We start from the raw sequence: 16,375 nt of genomic DNA, 5'->3' as shown, positions 1-16,375 counted from the left end.
TACACACTGTTGGAGAGATTTATAAAGAATGAAGATGTGTTTATGAATTATACAGACTGCAAGTGTTTAAAAATGAAAATAGCGACGGCTCTTGTCTCCGTGAATACAGTAAGAAACAATGGTAATTTTAACCACATTTAACAGTATATTAGCAACATGCTAACGAAACATTTAGAAAGACAATTCACAAATATCACTAAAAATATCATGTAATAATGGATCATGTCAGTTATTATTGCTCCATCTGCCATTTTTCGCTGTTGTTCTTGCTTGCTTACCTAGTCTGATGATTCAGCTGTGCACAGATCCAGACGTTAATACTGGCTGCCCTTGTGTAATGCCTTGAACATGAGCTGGCATATGCAAATATTGGGGTTGTACATATTAATGATCCCGACTGTTACGTAACAGTCGGTGTTATGTTGAGATTCGCCTGTTCTTCTGAGATCTTTTAAACAAATGAGATTTATATAAGAAGGAGGAAACGATGGAGTTTAAGAAGGAGGAAACAATGGAGTTTGAGACTCACTGTATGTCATTTCCATGTACTGAACTCTTGTTATTCAACTATGCCAAGATAAATTCAATTTTTAATTCTAGGGCACCTTTAACCATAAAGGAAATATGAGTGATCCAAATTTTTGTTCTCTCAGGATTATAAACCACAAGAGGACCCAGAAATCTTTCACTCAGAGAAAACAGGCCGAGGACCTTTAGGACCGGACTGGAAAGTGAGTGGCTGTATTAAATTAATTAATTCATCAGGCATTTTATTTCCCTATTAACTCTGTTCTATATGAAGATCTTGTGTGATTTCTCCCTGAACAGAAAGAGCTCTTGGCTAAGCCAGACGCCCCTCGTATGTGTGCGTACAAACTAGTCACTGTCAAGTTCAAGTGGTGGGGCCTTCAAACCAAAATAGAAAACTTCATCCACAAGGTAACAATCGCAACTTTCAAAAGCACCTTTATCATTTATTCACCCATGTGTTTTTCCAATTAGGTGTGTGCGGTATCACGATTTTTGATCGTGGATGATTAAAGTGTCTGTATTTGTAATGTGCATCTTTGTTCTTATTTTTAATAATTAGAAAGATGAAATAATGAAATGAATATTTTCACCTTCGCCCACCCCTACTTTGGCCTAAATGTTCTGTCATTCTTTTTTCTTTTATATTTTGTAACCTTGTAAGGCTACTAGTGTTGCACGATATACCAGTACTAGAAAGGTATCACGATACCCTGCTTTTAAAAAAAAGGTTCTTCATTTTATTAGTAACGGTACTTTGAGTGCCAGCCATATTTCCTAATGTGCGACAGCAGGGGGCAGTGTGCGTGCAGCGCGTTGCTTCTAAAGCACATTATTTCGTGCGTATTTATTCCTCTCAACTGCGCAACGAAACGAGAGGTATGTTTGCAAATACAGGTGCTCTTGCAGACCGTGCAGAAATTGTTGAGAAAGCAGATGCACGAAGCGAAATATGGCATTATTTTGCTTACAATGCAAGCCCACGGACACCACAAAGACCGTCTGCAAAAGATGTTACAAAATAACGCAAGCGAAGGGAGTCAAAAGCATCTTGCCGTCAAACATCCTGATTTGTACAAAGAATTTAAAGAGCAACAGGTTAGTGTGATACCAGCATTATGTTTATGCTTTCAAACATTAAATCATTTTACTCGTGCAAGCAGACCTCCGCAAAGAGGTGTATTATTGAGTCTAAGTTTAATAAGTGATATCTGGTTGCAAAAATAAAATTCATTTAAAAATACATAAATATGTGAAGGTATATAGGCTATGGTTATTTTACAGTAGTCTAATGTTTTACAGTAGTCTAATGTTTAAAATAATCTTACTGTCAAAAACACTGAAATATATTAAAAAAACGGGGAAAAAACATAACAGCAAATAATTTACAATTTTATTGAGCATGAAAATAATAAACAATAAAAATTATATTAAAGCTAACTAACTTCATGGCAATGAAGCACAAATCCAGAATTATCAGCCTGCACACTGGTGAAGAAAGAAGTTCTGTCATATGTTATTTCCTGCTGTTTTAGGTTTTTGCCATAGTATCGTTTAAGTATCGGTATCGTGATATTTAAGTTGGGTATCGTATCAGTCAAAATTTTGGTATCGTGACAACACTAAAGGCTACATTTTTAAAATAGGGAAATTAGTTTAGCTGTACTGCTCAGTCACTTGCAAAATAGTAAAACCAACATGAATCGTGATTGAATCGTGATTTTCCTGAAAAACACAAAAACATGATGTGATATTTTTGCAATATCACCCACCCCTATTTCCAATCATGTATGGGACACAAAAAGAGATACTTACTGGTCTAGATTGCTCTTTTTCATGTGGGCGCCCATATTATATTATATTATATTATATTATATTATATTATATTATATTATATTAGAGAAATAGACTGAAATTAAAGTTATTGTTCAATGAAAATGTTCCCTTCTGCCTCTCACTTAAAGGGACCTATTAAGTCTTGGTGATGTTTTTGGGCTCTTCTAGAACAGGTTTTCATGCTTGAATGTTGATTATTTTCCTCATATTCTCCATTGTTGCAGCTCCTCTCTTCCCAGTATGTCAGTAACGCTCTGTTTAGTTCCTGTCTCTATGAAGCCCCTCCTTCTGAAAAGCACACTGTGTTCTGATTGGTCGGTGTGTTGTCATTACGCACTGATAAAGAGAATAACTCCCCCTGAAGGGACTTTGCAGAGCTTTTTCATGCTCAAACAGCAACATGACATTAAAGAAAAATGTAAAAAAGCATAATAAGACCCTTTTGGTGTTGCACTAATGTTATCAAGCATTTGTTTATGTTTTTCCTCATTGACATCATACCTGGAGTGATTCATCTCAAATTTAAATGAGATTTGTGAGTTGTCAGTGAGTTTGATAACTTAATTCTTCCAATCCTTTGCAATAATTTTTCATCTGCATTTGCAGCAAGAGAAGAGAATCTTCACCAACTTCCACCGTCAGCTCTTCTGTTGGATTGACAACTGGGTGGAGCTCACCATGGAGGACATCCGCAGGATGGAGGCGGAGACGCAGCGAGAGCTGGAAGAGGTGAGAATAATGACATTATGGTCTGAAGCACGTATAGTTTTTCCTCCATTGCATTTGCTCCCACCCATCCTTGGCAGACCTCCTTATTCCCAGCACTCCAGATCATGAAACGCTATTCTTTCCACATTTTGGTTTATTTATGAATGTCTTTAAAGGTGTAGAGTGTCATTTCTGTGCCTCTAGTGTCACAAAAATGGAATTTAGTAATTTCTTTATGTATATAATTAGCCTGATTTAAGTGTCACAAACTTCGCAAACTAAATAAAATTACAGCTCATTTTGAAAATAATGATTTACAACAAATTATGGCAATAGTGTTGTTGGCTTTTTATATTATTTGCAGTCTTTTGTCATTAAATTCTGAGTACAAGATATAAGTAGCAATGGATTAGTGCGCTATTGCAAGAAACACTGAGCTAAAGCATATATACATGTCCAACCTGTACATTTATCATCCTACAGTGCACATCTGGACACATTTTATAGCGTAATGTGGGCGTTTATATGTTGAATAAAACATAACTACCTGTGATATTAGCACTAGGGGTCATTATTGGACTGTAGACCTAATTAACTGAATTTAAATCCACTTCTGGATGCTATTGAAGGGGTTACAGATTTGAGCTATATAGTTTTTTTGTTTTTTTACCGCTAGTCACTGCTGGCAGTGCACACACATTCTCTATTTTCAGTTGTGTTTTTGTTGAACGCATCCCAGCTCAAGTGTATAGTATTTGGCCCAGATTCTTTCCTCTACCCAGTAAATATGATGATCCAACGGCACGCAGTCTCTCCAAACTCTGACACGCTCTGTGATCGCTTTCAGCATGCAGCCAAGGAAAACCACAAACTCCTCACTGCCTGGGAAATATCGATCAATACATTCTCATCCAAATCCCGAAGGCGTAGCCGCTTATTACTTTTATTCTCAAGCGACGGCTGGCCAAGACCAATAAAGTGATTCTTTAACCGTCAACCCATCAGTCACATTACGAGTTATATCTTTCTCCTAACCGGTTAATCTGTAATTGCCTTCAGTTGTTAGGGCTGGCGTTTATAAAACAAGCAGTATATGTAGTAAAACTTTATATTAAACAAATGGTTTTTTACACTGCTACTATCCGGTTGCCAAGCAGAAAGTATGTATTTGGACTAATATTTGACGAATCAAGTTTGCTTTGGCTTTGCCGTGCTTTACAAAAACCTTCCAGAGTATATATTTTTTCAAAACCTCTTTTATGGAAATGATGGTGAATATGTTTCCAGTGAGGATTATGTCAACGTTAACCCATTCAGTGCCTCTTTGCTGTTAAATAGGTGAATCTCATGAAAACGGTCATGAATGAATCATATTTCTCTCTAAATTAAAGCATATTTTTGGACCATTCAAATTTATATATTTTTTTGTATTCTGATATGTAAAATTGATGCCGTTCCCCAATAATAAATAGCCTGTAATGTGAAAAAAATATTTATTTATACAAGTATTCTTTTATTTATCACAACAAATTGTACAACAATTTTACCTCAATTTAAATGTTTTTAAAATATATAAAATTCCAGATTATTACTGTATTACAGTACAAAAAAATTGGTTTTATTTATTTAAATAACTATAATTTTTTAATTATTTTTTTGCAGTACTGAAACTTATGGAAACTTGTTTCCACCTCTAAATAAAACAAATAAAAAAGGTAATTGCCAGTTTATATCTCACAATTCTGAATTTTTTTTCTCGCAATTGCAAGGTTTTTATCACGCAATTCTGATTATATCTCAATTTTATATCTTAAAGTTTTTCTCAGACTTTTTTCTCAGAATTGTGAGATATGAACTCACAATTGACTTTGCTCAGAATTGTTTATATCACAATTTTGAGAAAAAAAGTCAGTTTCAAGATTTCAATTTCGAGATTTAAAGTCAGAATAGCATGTTACAAAGTCAGAATTGTGATATAAACTCGCAATTCTGACTTTATAATTCTAACTATATCTCAAAATTCTGACTTTTTTTCTCAGAATTGCGATATAAACCCGCATTTCGGACTTTATAATTCTGACTATATCTCAAAATTCTGACTTTTTTTCTCAGAGTTGCGATATAAACTCGCATTTATGACTGTATAATTCTAACTATATCTCAAAATTCTGACTTTTTCTCAGAATTGCGATATAAACTCGCATTTCGGACTTTCTCACAGTTGCGAGTTCATAACCCTAATATGGAATTCTGACTTTAAAATTTGCAATTCTGACTTTACAACTCACAATTCTGTATATATCTCAGTTCTGAGAAAAAAAAGTCAGAACTGTGAGATAAAAAGTCGCAATTACCTTTTTTATTTTTATTTCACGGCGGAAACAAGCTTCCATAGAAACTTTCCATAAGATCTGATTTTACATAATTTATGTAAAAAAAAAAAAAGAAAAATCTTCTCAAATCCAAGCTTATTATATAGAGACTTCAGTAGGTGGGTTGATTGCCATAAAAAAAATATGACTTGGCCATTTCTACCTGCATTCACTCAGATATACTTTCATGTTCTGCTATTGCATATTTTGATGTTTCTTGACACTTTCCTTCCAGGTGGACGCCAGTAAGTGGTAAGATCACACCTAACGGCATATTTTGTTTCTAGATGCGTCAAAAGGGAACCGTACGAGGCACAACAGCAGCCGAAGAGTAGCCGAATCCTTTTTAGTAACACAAGGCAGGTGGAGAGACTCCGTAAGTCGTACGGGAGGAAAGGCAGCCGCTCCGTCGCTCTTTCTTTCTCTCGTCCTTTTCATTCGCCGCCGCCACCCACTAACCCATCACTTCGCTGCCTCCATTTCAGCTAACCACAACTAACTTTTCTTCTGGTGCTCTCCTCTCAGCTGACGTGTGTGCGAACATAACCCGAGTAAAAGTGTTAGTCATTTCAGACAAACTCTTGGCTGAACCGCCCAATAACTTTCGCTCAGGCCAGAGGAAAATAGTGCCTCAACGGCTCAAATTAAAAGCAGGTGTTTGCAGCTCCTTGAAAAAGCCTCATCTGCAAGTTCTAATGGTTTTAGACTCCAGTTGAAAGGTAAAAGAGTTTTTTAGGCGTTCTTGATGTTTAAAGCAAGTGTGGCGGCCAATGGCTGTAGCTTCCAAAAGCAGCGTTCTTCTGTCGAGTTGTTGATCTTCTCTCTAAATGGAGGCAGGTTGCGATGTTTACAGGAGCAGCTGCAATGGCCTTCTTTTTCTTTTCCATTATTCTCATCTTAATGGGTTGGTGCATGCAAACATAGTCATTTACTTGCCATCATGTCATTCCAAACGACTCCATATGACTTAGTTTCTTCCATGAAGATGTTTTGAATCTCCACATTTGTTTTCCATACAATGAGAGCATATCAAGTTCTGAAAAAGCAACTTAAAAGTAGTTTATATGATTTGTGCTTTATTTTACATAGAGATGCACCAATGTAACTTTGTGGAAATATTTCAAATGTGTGTTAGCTTAATAAGGCGATATAAAGAGACAATATAAGGAGAATACAAGGTTTTTAAATATTTCTGCTTCAAACTGTTTTTAATAATTGTGTAATTATTTATAGTCCTACTTTAAACTGTATATACAAACATGTGACGGTTGATTTTCATTTTACGATAATTGCTGAAGCTTTTATCGTGGTAGCCTATATGGTATCGCGTATTGAATTAGGTTTGAATAAAGTGTTTTAAGTGAATAAAATATTACCCAGCAGGTGTAATATTTTTTTTTTCTTACAATAAAAAGAAAATTTAAATATACAATAAAACAATACACAAAATATCACAAATTGAGACCGCTATTTGCATCAGACTTCTAAGTATTTTGAACTCATCTAATTTGCGTTTGACCAAATAGACTTTACGTCTTCGACATGCACCCTTAAGTAATGCCAACTCAATTTTCCTCAAATACTTTGTGAAACAGAAACATAATTCAAGTAAGCGCCAATAAAATTAGACAAGAAAATAACTGAATATAAGCACTATCCATTTACATTTCTTCTGTTCCATCAGCGCCATCTGCTGTCAGAGAGTGAATGTGCATTTTCATTCAGCACGTCTCCATCATACTCTTCTCATCAATGTTATTTATTTAATTAAATAATAACCTTTTAAAGTTTAAGAGCCCCATCATATACCCAGCGCAATGCGACACCAGCTGCGACGCAAGTGTTTTTTGCTAGTTTCAGCCCGACAGTTATCATTTTCACGTCCAGCGCCACGTTGTTTAAATGGCAAATGCACTCGCGCCCAACTGTTCACCAATGGGCATGCTGGTCAGAAAACGAGGTGTGTTCAGGTGCATTGTTGGCGTATTGCTATTTTGCCTGCTCTAAAGTCAATGGCGCAGTCATAATGGATAGTCATTGCATGTATCAGAATTACCTATTTGCAGTAATGATTAATGAAATTGGCTAATTATTTAAGCAGTCGTGGCAATACACATGTATTTAAACTGACTCGTCAGGTTGAGGGTGTCTATATTCCGGCATGTAAATAGCGAATCTGTCATGGTGCAAGCGCACATGGCTTTTAAAGAGAATGGGATATGACACTCTGATTGGTTTTATTGCCCAAAACACACCCATGACTCATTAAGAAACTAGGTACAACCCTTTTGGACCATGCACCTGGCTCGCCAACCATTTTTTCTGTCATTAAACTAGCAAAAGTGGATTCGGACACGCTCAAGTGCACCTGTGCCATGCGCTTAGATCGTTAAAATAGGGCCCTAAGAGACATATTAGGTCGCTGTTTTTCCATAACCAAATTGAAAACCTCTTAAAATGATCAGACGTTTGTTATACCATTTAAGAAGTTTGTCGCAAATGCGAATTAAACTCTCGCACTGTCGAGCCCTGGTAGTTTATAGCGTTAGCAACACTTTATTAGCTGTTTGATTACGTAGTCAAGCAAAAGGCTAATCATATTAATTACCGCTATGTGTCCGACGATGTAAAAAGCGATACCATTGTGCAGCGTTTACCTCAGTAAGTTGACCGAGTGGATCTCTGAGCTGGCATGAGCGAATGGGGATGGGGCTAATTAGCATATTCATAGATCTTGAGCGAATGGGGATGGGGCTAATTAGCATATTCATAGATCTGTGTCTATTAAATGAATCAAGGGTGTAGAGTTACATTCAAGCTATTTTAAGGCATGAATAATTTTTTTCCACAGGAGAAAACTTTAAATATGTAATTTGGTGATCAAAGATGAGTATTAAGAGTTACAATTATTGACTTCTTTAAGTCTTCTGAAACTGTACAATACCAAAATGTAATTTCACTCTCAAATGTCATTTGCATATTCAAATATGGAAGTGCAAAAGCAATTTGAGATGTTTTCAGTGAAGAAACACCTAGATTTCAGTTGTTTCTTCTCATGTCACATGAATTCAGACGGCTTGTAATATAGTGCATGTGTTTTATGAGCTACTATTATTAGAGTTTGGTCTCTTTATACTTTCATTGTATTGAAATGAGCAGCCTAACTGTTTCTTTAGAAAGAAAGAAACTCATTTTGGTTTGGAACGACATGAGGGTGATTAAATGACGACAGAACGTTCATTTCTGAGTGAACTATTCCTTTATTTTCTTACTGGTCATGTGTGTTGGACATCTTTCAGAGTTGCTTGAATCTTGTGTTGATCTTGCAGCGTCTCTGTAAGGCAGTTATGAAGTTAATTTTATAGACTTTCTTCTCGAGAGAGAAATTCAGCGTCTGTTGAGAGTCAGAATGGAGCACAGCCGCTTCATATTTGTGTTATTCTCCCTCCCTCTGCGTTTGGCTGTGCCGTAAAATGATCTGGAAGAGATGAGACTCTCCTCAGCCGCTCTTTCCAAGCGTCTCTGCCCAATCTTTTTTTTTTCTCTCTTTTCCTCCCCCTTCATTTCTCATTTCTCTTCATCGCTCCATTGCTGCTTCTCTGCACTGAGTTCTTGGTTTCTAATCACCACTTTTGTGTTTGTTGATTTTTCCAGAGTGTGTTTGTACTCGGTGCATGTGAGCGTGTGTTTCTGCTCTCTTTGATTTGAGTGAGCGTGTGTGTGCGTTCGTACACGTGTGAGTGTGAAAAAATCGCCTGCTGTGTCTTGAATTCACATGGTGTCCTAACCAGGCACGATGAAAACGAAATGCTGCAACGTTGTGACAAAATGTGACACAGCAGATCAGAAGTAATTAGTAGTGTTTACTAAGGCACTATTATTGTTAGTCAAACTTGGTGCTATTGAGTCGAACAAACCTTAAGTAATAAATTTCAGTAGGTAAATCACCCAACATTGTTTGTGCTACAAATGTGAATGATTCCTCAAATCATACATATTTAGCAATTAGACTTTGTAGATGATAAAACGTGAAAAAAGAGACTTGAAGATGAACTAAGAAACGCTTAGCATAGTGTATTAAAAAAAGTAATTTTTAAGTAAAACCCAGTATTTTTTTTTTTTTACTATTATATTATTTTTACTATTAGTGTTTATAGTATTAATATTTTTAATGATCTTTTATTTTTATTAGTGCAGTCAAATCGATTAATCACAATTAATTGTATCTATTCAATTCAATTCTCATTTATTTGTATATATGTTAATGTAATTAACTGAAAACAAAAATTAGTGTGGTCAAATAGATTAATCGGATCTATTCAATTCACATTTATTTGTATAAATATGAATTGAATAAACTGAAAACAAAATTTTCTTTGTGGTCGATTAATTGCATCTAACAAAAGCTTCTCTGTGTGTGTGTATGTATGTATGTATATATAATATAATATAATATAATATATAAATATTCATATACTTTTATGTTAGATGTGATTAATCGCGATTAATCGATTTGACCACACTCATTTTTGTTTTCAGTTTACTTTAATTTTAAGATTTAGTCTTTTTTTTTTTTCTTTGCTTTTGTCTTTTTTATTATTATTATTTTTTAAAAATAATATAATTTTTTTTTTGTGGTCGATTAATCGCATCTAACAAAAGTTTCTATATATATATATATATATATATATATATATATATATATATATATAATATATACATTTTAATATAATATAATATATACATTTTAATATAATATAATATATACATTTTAATATAATATATACATTTTAATATAATATAATATATACATTTTTTTATGTTAGATGCGATTAATCACGATTAATCGATTTGACCACTATTTTTTTTTTTTTTTTCAGTTTACTTTAATTTTAAGATTTAGTGTAAATTTTTCTTTGCTTTTGTCTTTTTTTAATTATTATTATTATTAGTATTTTTTATTATTTATAAATGTCAGTTTTAGCCATTTTAGTACATCAACTTATTTTTAGTTATTTTATTTCGGTAACACTTTACTACAATTAAGGTTTCATTTGTTTGCAGCTATTTAAGTACAGTAGTCAACATGAACGAGACGTGAACAATAACCAATTTAAACGTTTACTAATATATTTTTTTTAAATCAAAAATTGCATCTTTTAACATTAATGCACGGTGAACAAAGAGTATTATTAACTATCATTAAAAAAATAATAAATGCTGTAAAATAAATATTGCTTGTTAGTTCATGTTAGCTAATGCATTAACAATCATTTCTAATTCGTTTTTTTTTTTTTTAAGTGTACGTTTTCCATCCAATATTTAGCCTACATTTTATTCCAGTTTTATTTCAATTTAAAAAAAAAGATTAATAGTTTTCATTTTAGTTAAAAATAAGCAAGCTCACAGTAATGATCTAGCAAATACCAGTCATGTTTTTAGAAAACGTAAAATTGGTTTAATGTTCAGCAGGAATTTAGACCAAAGAAAAATATTAAATATTAGCAGGATTTTACAGCAATGAAAAAATGTAATACCTTTAGTAACCCAGTATTATTTATGCTATTATGTTATTTGTACTATTATAGTATTTTGATTTAGCTTTTATTTTTATATTTTGAGTTTGTTCAATATTCAGCAGGATTTTCGACCAATGTGATTTGACTATAACCAAATTGTATCCAATCAACGAAATGGATTAAAACCGAAGAGTTTGACATGATCGGCCGCATCACGTTATCACTTCATGCCTGGTTAGGACGTGATGGCGGAATGATTTGTTTACTTTTATTTGGTTGGATTCAAACGTGCATTAAAAAGCTTCCTAACGGTCACTGTCTTCTTCTCTCACGCCTGTAGCTTCGTAAAACTGGTCAGGTTCGAGGCACCAGTGCTGCTCACGAACACTGAGGCAAAACTACAAGAATCCAACCATGATGACGCTTGACGAAAGACATCAACGCATCCAACAAACCGGCCAGCGGCGGCGCCGTCGTCCTCCACCAGACAGCAGAATGACACAATGATCAGTAGTACTGGACAGGGTGGACACACAATTTTGCGCTGGACAAGACTTGACCTGTTTTCTAGATTCAGGCAGGTTGATCCAGTGACTATTACCACTTTGTTAGGACGTTTAGAAAATATCAGAGTATTGCTGTATGGTTGTGTTATTCTATTTCAGAAAAAATCGACTTAATTTTGGCAGGCATCGGACCAATTATTTGTTTGTTTTTGTTTTTTGGTTATATCTGTTCGTAATGGTTCAGATCTTTTCTTTCTTGTCTGTGTTTAGTTTTCCCCCCGCAGATGAAGCACTTCTTTTTGGTTCCTTTAACTTCCTTAATTAATTTTAAAAGGGTTTTTAATTTGTCGTATCAGCATAGTCCTGCCTATCATGTCTTGTTTTTCTAGGAAAATGTGTGATGCTACTTGCACGGCATGCACATTTGCGCGCAAAAACACACGTCCACCTCACAGAATTTATTTATTTATTTTTGCGAGTGGCTTTTGCATGAGCTCAGGCTGTTTTTGAGAGGGTCTCCATGTTCTCCGAGACCATGTGACGCAACCCCCCCTCAGGACTCTTCAGATGAACATGGTTCTCCTCTCCAAAATCCAGACTAATTACCGGAGCAAATCGCTGCTGCTTTTTTATTTTTAGAGTGGCTTTAGGACAGGCGAAGTGCTTTTATATCGCTAATCTACCTGTAACGCTCTCAGGGTTCCCACGGTCACAGAAAACCTGGAGATATCAGGGAAATGTTGCGATTTCCAGGCCTGGAAAAGTCTCGGTCCCGGTTCATTACATGTGTGCATGCAGAGAATAATTTCATTTAGTCCCTCATTGCTTTTAAAAAAAGCAATGCACGTAAACCAGGCCAAAAATGGTAGTTTTTGAGGTGTAACTACTTTTCCAGGTGGATGAATCTCTGGTTACTGACATGATGCTTTGCTGATCCTTCTCTGCAATCCTTGCGCATATTATGCAAATAATACTGGCGTTGTCATGACAACAAATTTAAATTAGCTGTCACTACACAGGCACAGTCGGTAAGAGATTCTATTGCAGGAGGCTCATGTTTGTGCCTGTAATTTTTTTTTTTTTGCTTGAATCTTTGAGTGGCCCTGAATACTTGTATTATTAAATACATTACTGTAATCGCATTTTTTGCAAGGGACAAACTGAAATTTTCTCTGATCAGTATTATGCCACATGCTGTCATCAGAACTTTTCTTTAATGAAATGTAAGGCATAGATACAGTAAGTGGCCAAAACTGATGTCCGGCATAGGAAAATTGACACCCTTTATATTATAAAAATAAGTTAACGATTTTGTAATCATATTTCACAGTTGTACTTTGAGTCGATTGTTATATTTGTGATGATAATGCAATGAAACATGACAATTTTTGTCCAGGCTGTCATACAAAGAAATTATGAACACATGCAAAAACAAGAGAGAACTGACAAAATATTAATAACTGATCATGTTGGACTCAATGTGAGCTTTTTGTTTTTCTATGCATTTGCTTGTTTGCATAGTAAAACGTGTAGCTGTAGCCTAATAATTTTGTCAGATAAATACCTTAACCAATTTAGTGTTTTGTTCTAACCTCATAAAAAATATTTTACTCATATTTTGATGGTTTAATCAAACTTGTAGGGTCATTAAAAGCAAATATCTCCTCCGGACATCACTTTTGTATGAAAGCTTGTTTCTGACGTTAAATAAAAAATAAAAAGGTAATTGCAACTTTTTATCTCACAATTCTGACTTTTTTTTTTTCCTCATAATTGCGAGATATAAACTCACAATTGCGTGTTATAATGTCCAGTTGTTAGCGGAAAAAAGAATTGCGAGTTTACATCTCACAAATTCTGACTTTAAAATTTGCCACTGCATGTTTATATCACATAATTCTGACTTTATAACTCGCAATTGTGAGTTTATCACAGAAAAAGTCTGAATTGCGTCTTTATATCAATTGCAAGTTTAAATCTAAATGTTTATATCATGCAATTCTGACTTTATAACTTGCAACTGCGATTTTAAAATCTCAGAGTTGTGACTCTTGCAATTGACTAGTTAATTTATAGCATCAAATAAACATGAATGAACATCAGAAGGAATGTTGTTTCAAACGTGGAAAGACGTTAATACACACCATTTTTCAAGTTCAAGTCCACCAAGGTCAGTCTTCTAACTCCTGACTGCTTTGTCATACAAAATAGCAAATTCGGCATTATGATTGGTTAGATCGCTTGTCAATCAACCTCCCGGCGAAGGGTCAATTCTGACTTTATAACTCTCAATTGTGTTTATCTCGCAATTCTGGGAAAAGGTCAGAATTGTGATATATAAAGTCAGAAATGCATGATAAACTTGCAAAAAAAGTTCGAATTGTGACTTCATATCAATTGCAAGTTTAAATCTAAAGTATATTTCGCAATTCTGACTTCATAACTTGCAACTGCGATTTTAAAATCTCACAATTGCGAGTCAGAATTGCGCAATTGACTAGTTAATTTATAGCATCAAATAAACATGAATGAACATCAGAAGGAATGTTGTTTCAAACGTGGAAAGACATAAATACACACAATTTTTCAACTTCAAGTCCAGTGAGGTTAATCTTCTAACTCCTGACTGCTTTGTCATAAAAAATGGCAAATTCGGCGTTATGATTGGTTAGATCGCCTGTCAATCAAACTCCCGGTCAATTCTGACTTTGTATCATGCAATTCTGACTTTATAACTCGCAATTGTGAGAAAAAGTCAGAATTGTGATATATAAAGTCAGAATTGCGAGAGAACTTAAAATTGCGCGGACCATGATTTGCGAGTTCGAATTGTGACTTTATATCAATTGCAAGTTTAAATCTAAAGTTTATATTTCGCAATTCTGACTTTATAACTTGCAATTGCGAGTTTAAATCTCACAATTCTGAGAAACAAAGTCAGAATTGTGAGATGAAAAAGTCGCAATTTACCTTTTTTTGAATTATTATTTTTTTATTTAGTGGGGGAAACAAGCTTCCATAGTTTTGGCTACTACTGTATCTATACAATTAATATATTTATATAGTGAATATTACAATCTCTTTCGATCGCCTGTAAAAGTTGGTCAGAAGGTGTGGGAACCCTGAGCTCTGCACCTGAATGTGTGTGTAGATGCCTCAACAGATGCTTAGGACAAAGAGGAAAACTTTATAAACGCTTGATATTTGAATAGTTTCTATATTTTACCAGGCCAGAGCTGAGTGAGGATGTGCATGTAGAATAATTCTACTTCCTGTCCTCCCCGTCTCTGGCCGTCCTGCACCAGCTCAGATCATCCAGCCTAGCAAAAAGCATCTCTGCTGTTTGCACTTGACCCGTTTTATTTTCTCGTTCGTAGTAACAGGTTTTTAAAGTGTACGGTTCTCCATCCACGTCTCAAGAGGAGACGAACGGACAGATGTGATTTTTATCATATATTGTGGCCAGTGCATTAGTGTCTATTTTAATAGTTAGGCTTTCATGGACAGCTGACGGCTGGAGTTTGCGCAGATGCACGCAAACTAGTGCCTGATGTCTGCGTTGAAACGTGCTTCTGCGATCCTGTGTGTCATTGTGATTGTCGAGGTAGAGTTGCACATTTGCGATTAGTTTTCAAGCCTGAATGTGGCGTACAAGAACGTCTCTCCCATTTCAAGGTCCACAAATGTTCACGCAATCATTGCAACCTGTCATACGATGGGCTTCGGCGGAACCTTCATTGCAATCATGGTGACGTTATCGCGTACCCGTTTCTCCTTTTCTCGTAGGTCTTTGGCGTTCTGATGGGAGGAAGTCCGTTTTTGATTTTACCTTTTTCGTATGTTCTCTAGATCATGATTGAGCAATCAGTGCACTGACGTCTGCTCGCCAGACATGTCTACAGAATACTGTCTCGAGTCTCACGGATCGTGTGGTTTACTTTTGTACACGTACAGGGCTTTTAGGCTAGCGGGGTGGGTGTGGGTTCAGATATGATGAATCAATCATGTATTGTAATCTTTTCTTGGGGAATTACACAATGCTGTTTTACTGTCTTTTTCTGATTGATTGTTTGTTTGTTTGAAAATCAGGGGAAATATCAGTGAATGTACAATGGTGTGATTTATTCTGTTTCTTTTTTCTGCAGCTTTTGAATTGGTTATAAATTTAACAATTAACAATATATCTAATAAATTTCGACATCAGTTGTGTTTGGGCTTTTATTTTGAATTTTCTTTATACTGTGATGTTGCATGCTTTTAATATTTTATTTACTAGTTAAACCAAAGATTATAGATAGAGAAAGATGTTTTACTCCTATTACTTATGAATGGGAGAAACTGCTACGCGTAATATGGCGGAATACGTCCCGCCCTCTAAGTAAAAGAGCCAATGGCTGATTGATAAAGTCATTGCGTCACTGCATCTGCCCTTAGAGGCTCCGGTTTTCATCAAAAATATCTTAATTTATGTTCTGAAGAAGAACGATGGTCTTACAGGTTTGTAACGACATGAGGGTGAGTACACTCTAAAAAATGCTGGGTTAAAAACAACCCAAGTTGGGTTGAAAATGGACAAACCCAGTGGTTGGGTTAAATGTTTGCCCAACGTGCCGGGTAGTTTTATTTAACTCAACTGTTGTATAAAAATTACTGTATTGCTTGCTTAAAATGAACCCAAAATATGCTGGAAATTAACATTTATTAATATGTTTAATAAATGAGCATTTATTAATAAGATAATGAATAATAAACAATAAACATTTATTCAATTGCTTATTAATAAATGTTCATCTTTTGATTATTATTGTTGCCTCTAGTAATTATGTGTCTGATTTTTAATTTCTCACCTATTTTGGATTCATTTTAAGCCAGACATATAGTCATTTTTAATCAGTAGTTGGGTTAA

General features: G+C 34.9%; 1 protein-coding gene across 1 annotated transcript in view; it reads left to right on the top strand.

Annotated features, from left to right (window-relative positions):
* pitpnb (phosphatidylinositol transfer protein, beta) overlaps window positions 1–15,678 on the top strand; it is a 30,635-nt gene extending 14,957 nt beyond the window's left edge. Inside the window, exons 8-12 of the mRNA XM_067397332.1 lie at window positions 654–731; window positions 829–939; window positions 2,971–3,093; window positions 5,732–5,820; window positions 11,304–15,678. Coding sequence (XP_067253433.1) covers window positions 654–731; window positions 829–939; window positions 2,971–3,093; window positions 5,732–5,779 — 360 coding nt within the window. The 3' untranslated portion in view covers window positions 5,780–5,820; window positions 11,304–15,678. The remainder of the gene's footprint in view (window positions 1–653; window positions 732–828; window positions 940–2,970; window positions 3,094–5,731; window positions 5,821–11,303) is intronic.
* The last annotated feature ends 697 nt before the right edge of the window (window positions 15,679–16,375 follow it).

This window comes from Chanodichthys erythropterus, chromosome 10 (genome assembly GCF_024489055.1).
Source record: "Chanodichthys erythropterus isolate Z2021 chromosome 10, ASM2448905v1, whole genome shotgun sequence".
In the NCBI taxonomy this organism is placed as follows: domain Eukaryota; kingdom Metazoa; phylum Chordata; class Actinopteri; order Cypriniformes; family Xenocyprididae; genus Chanodichthys; species Chanodichthys erythropterus.
Note: the sequence above shows the minus strand (reverse complement) of the source record. Positions and strands in the feature narration are given on the sequence as shown.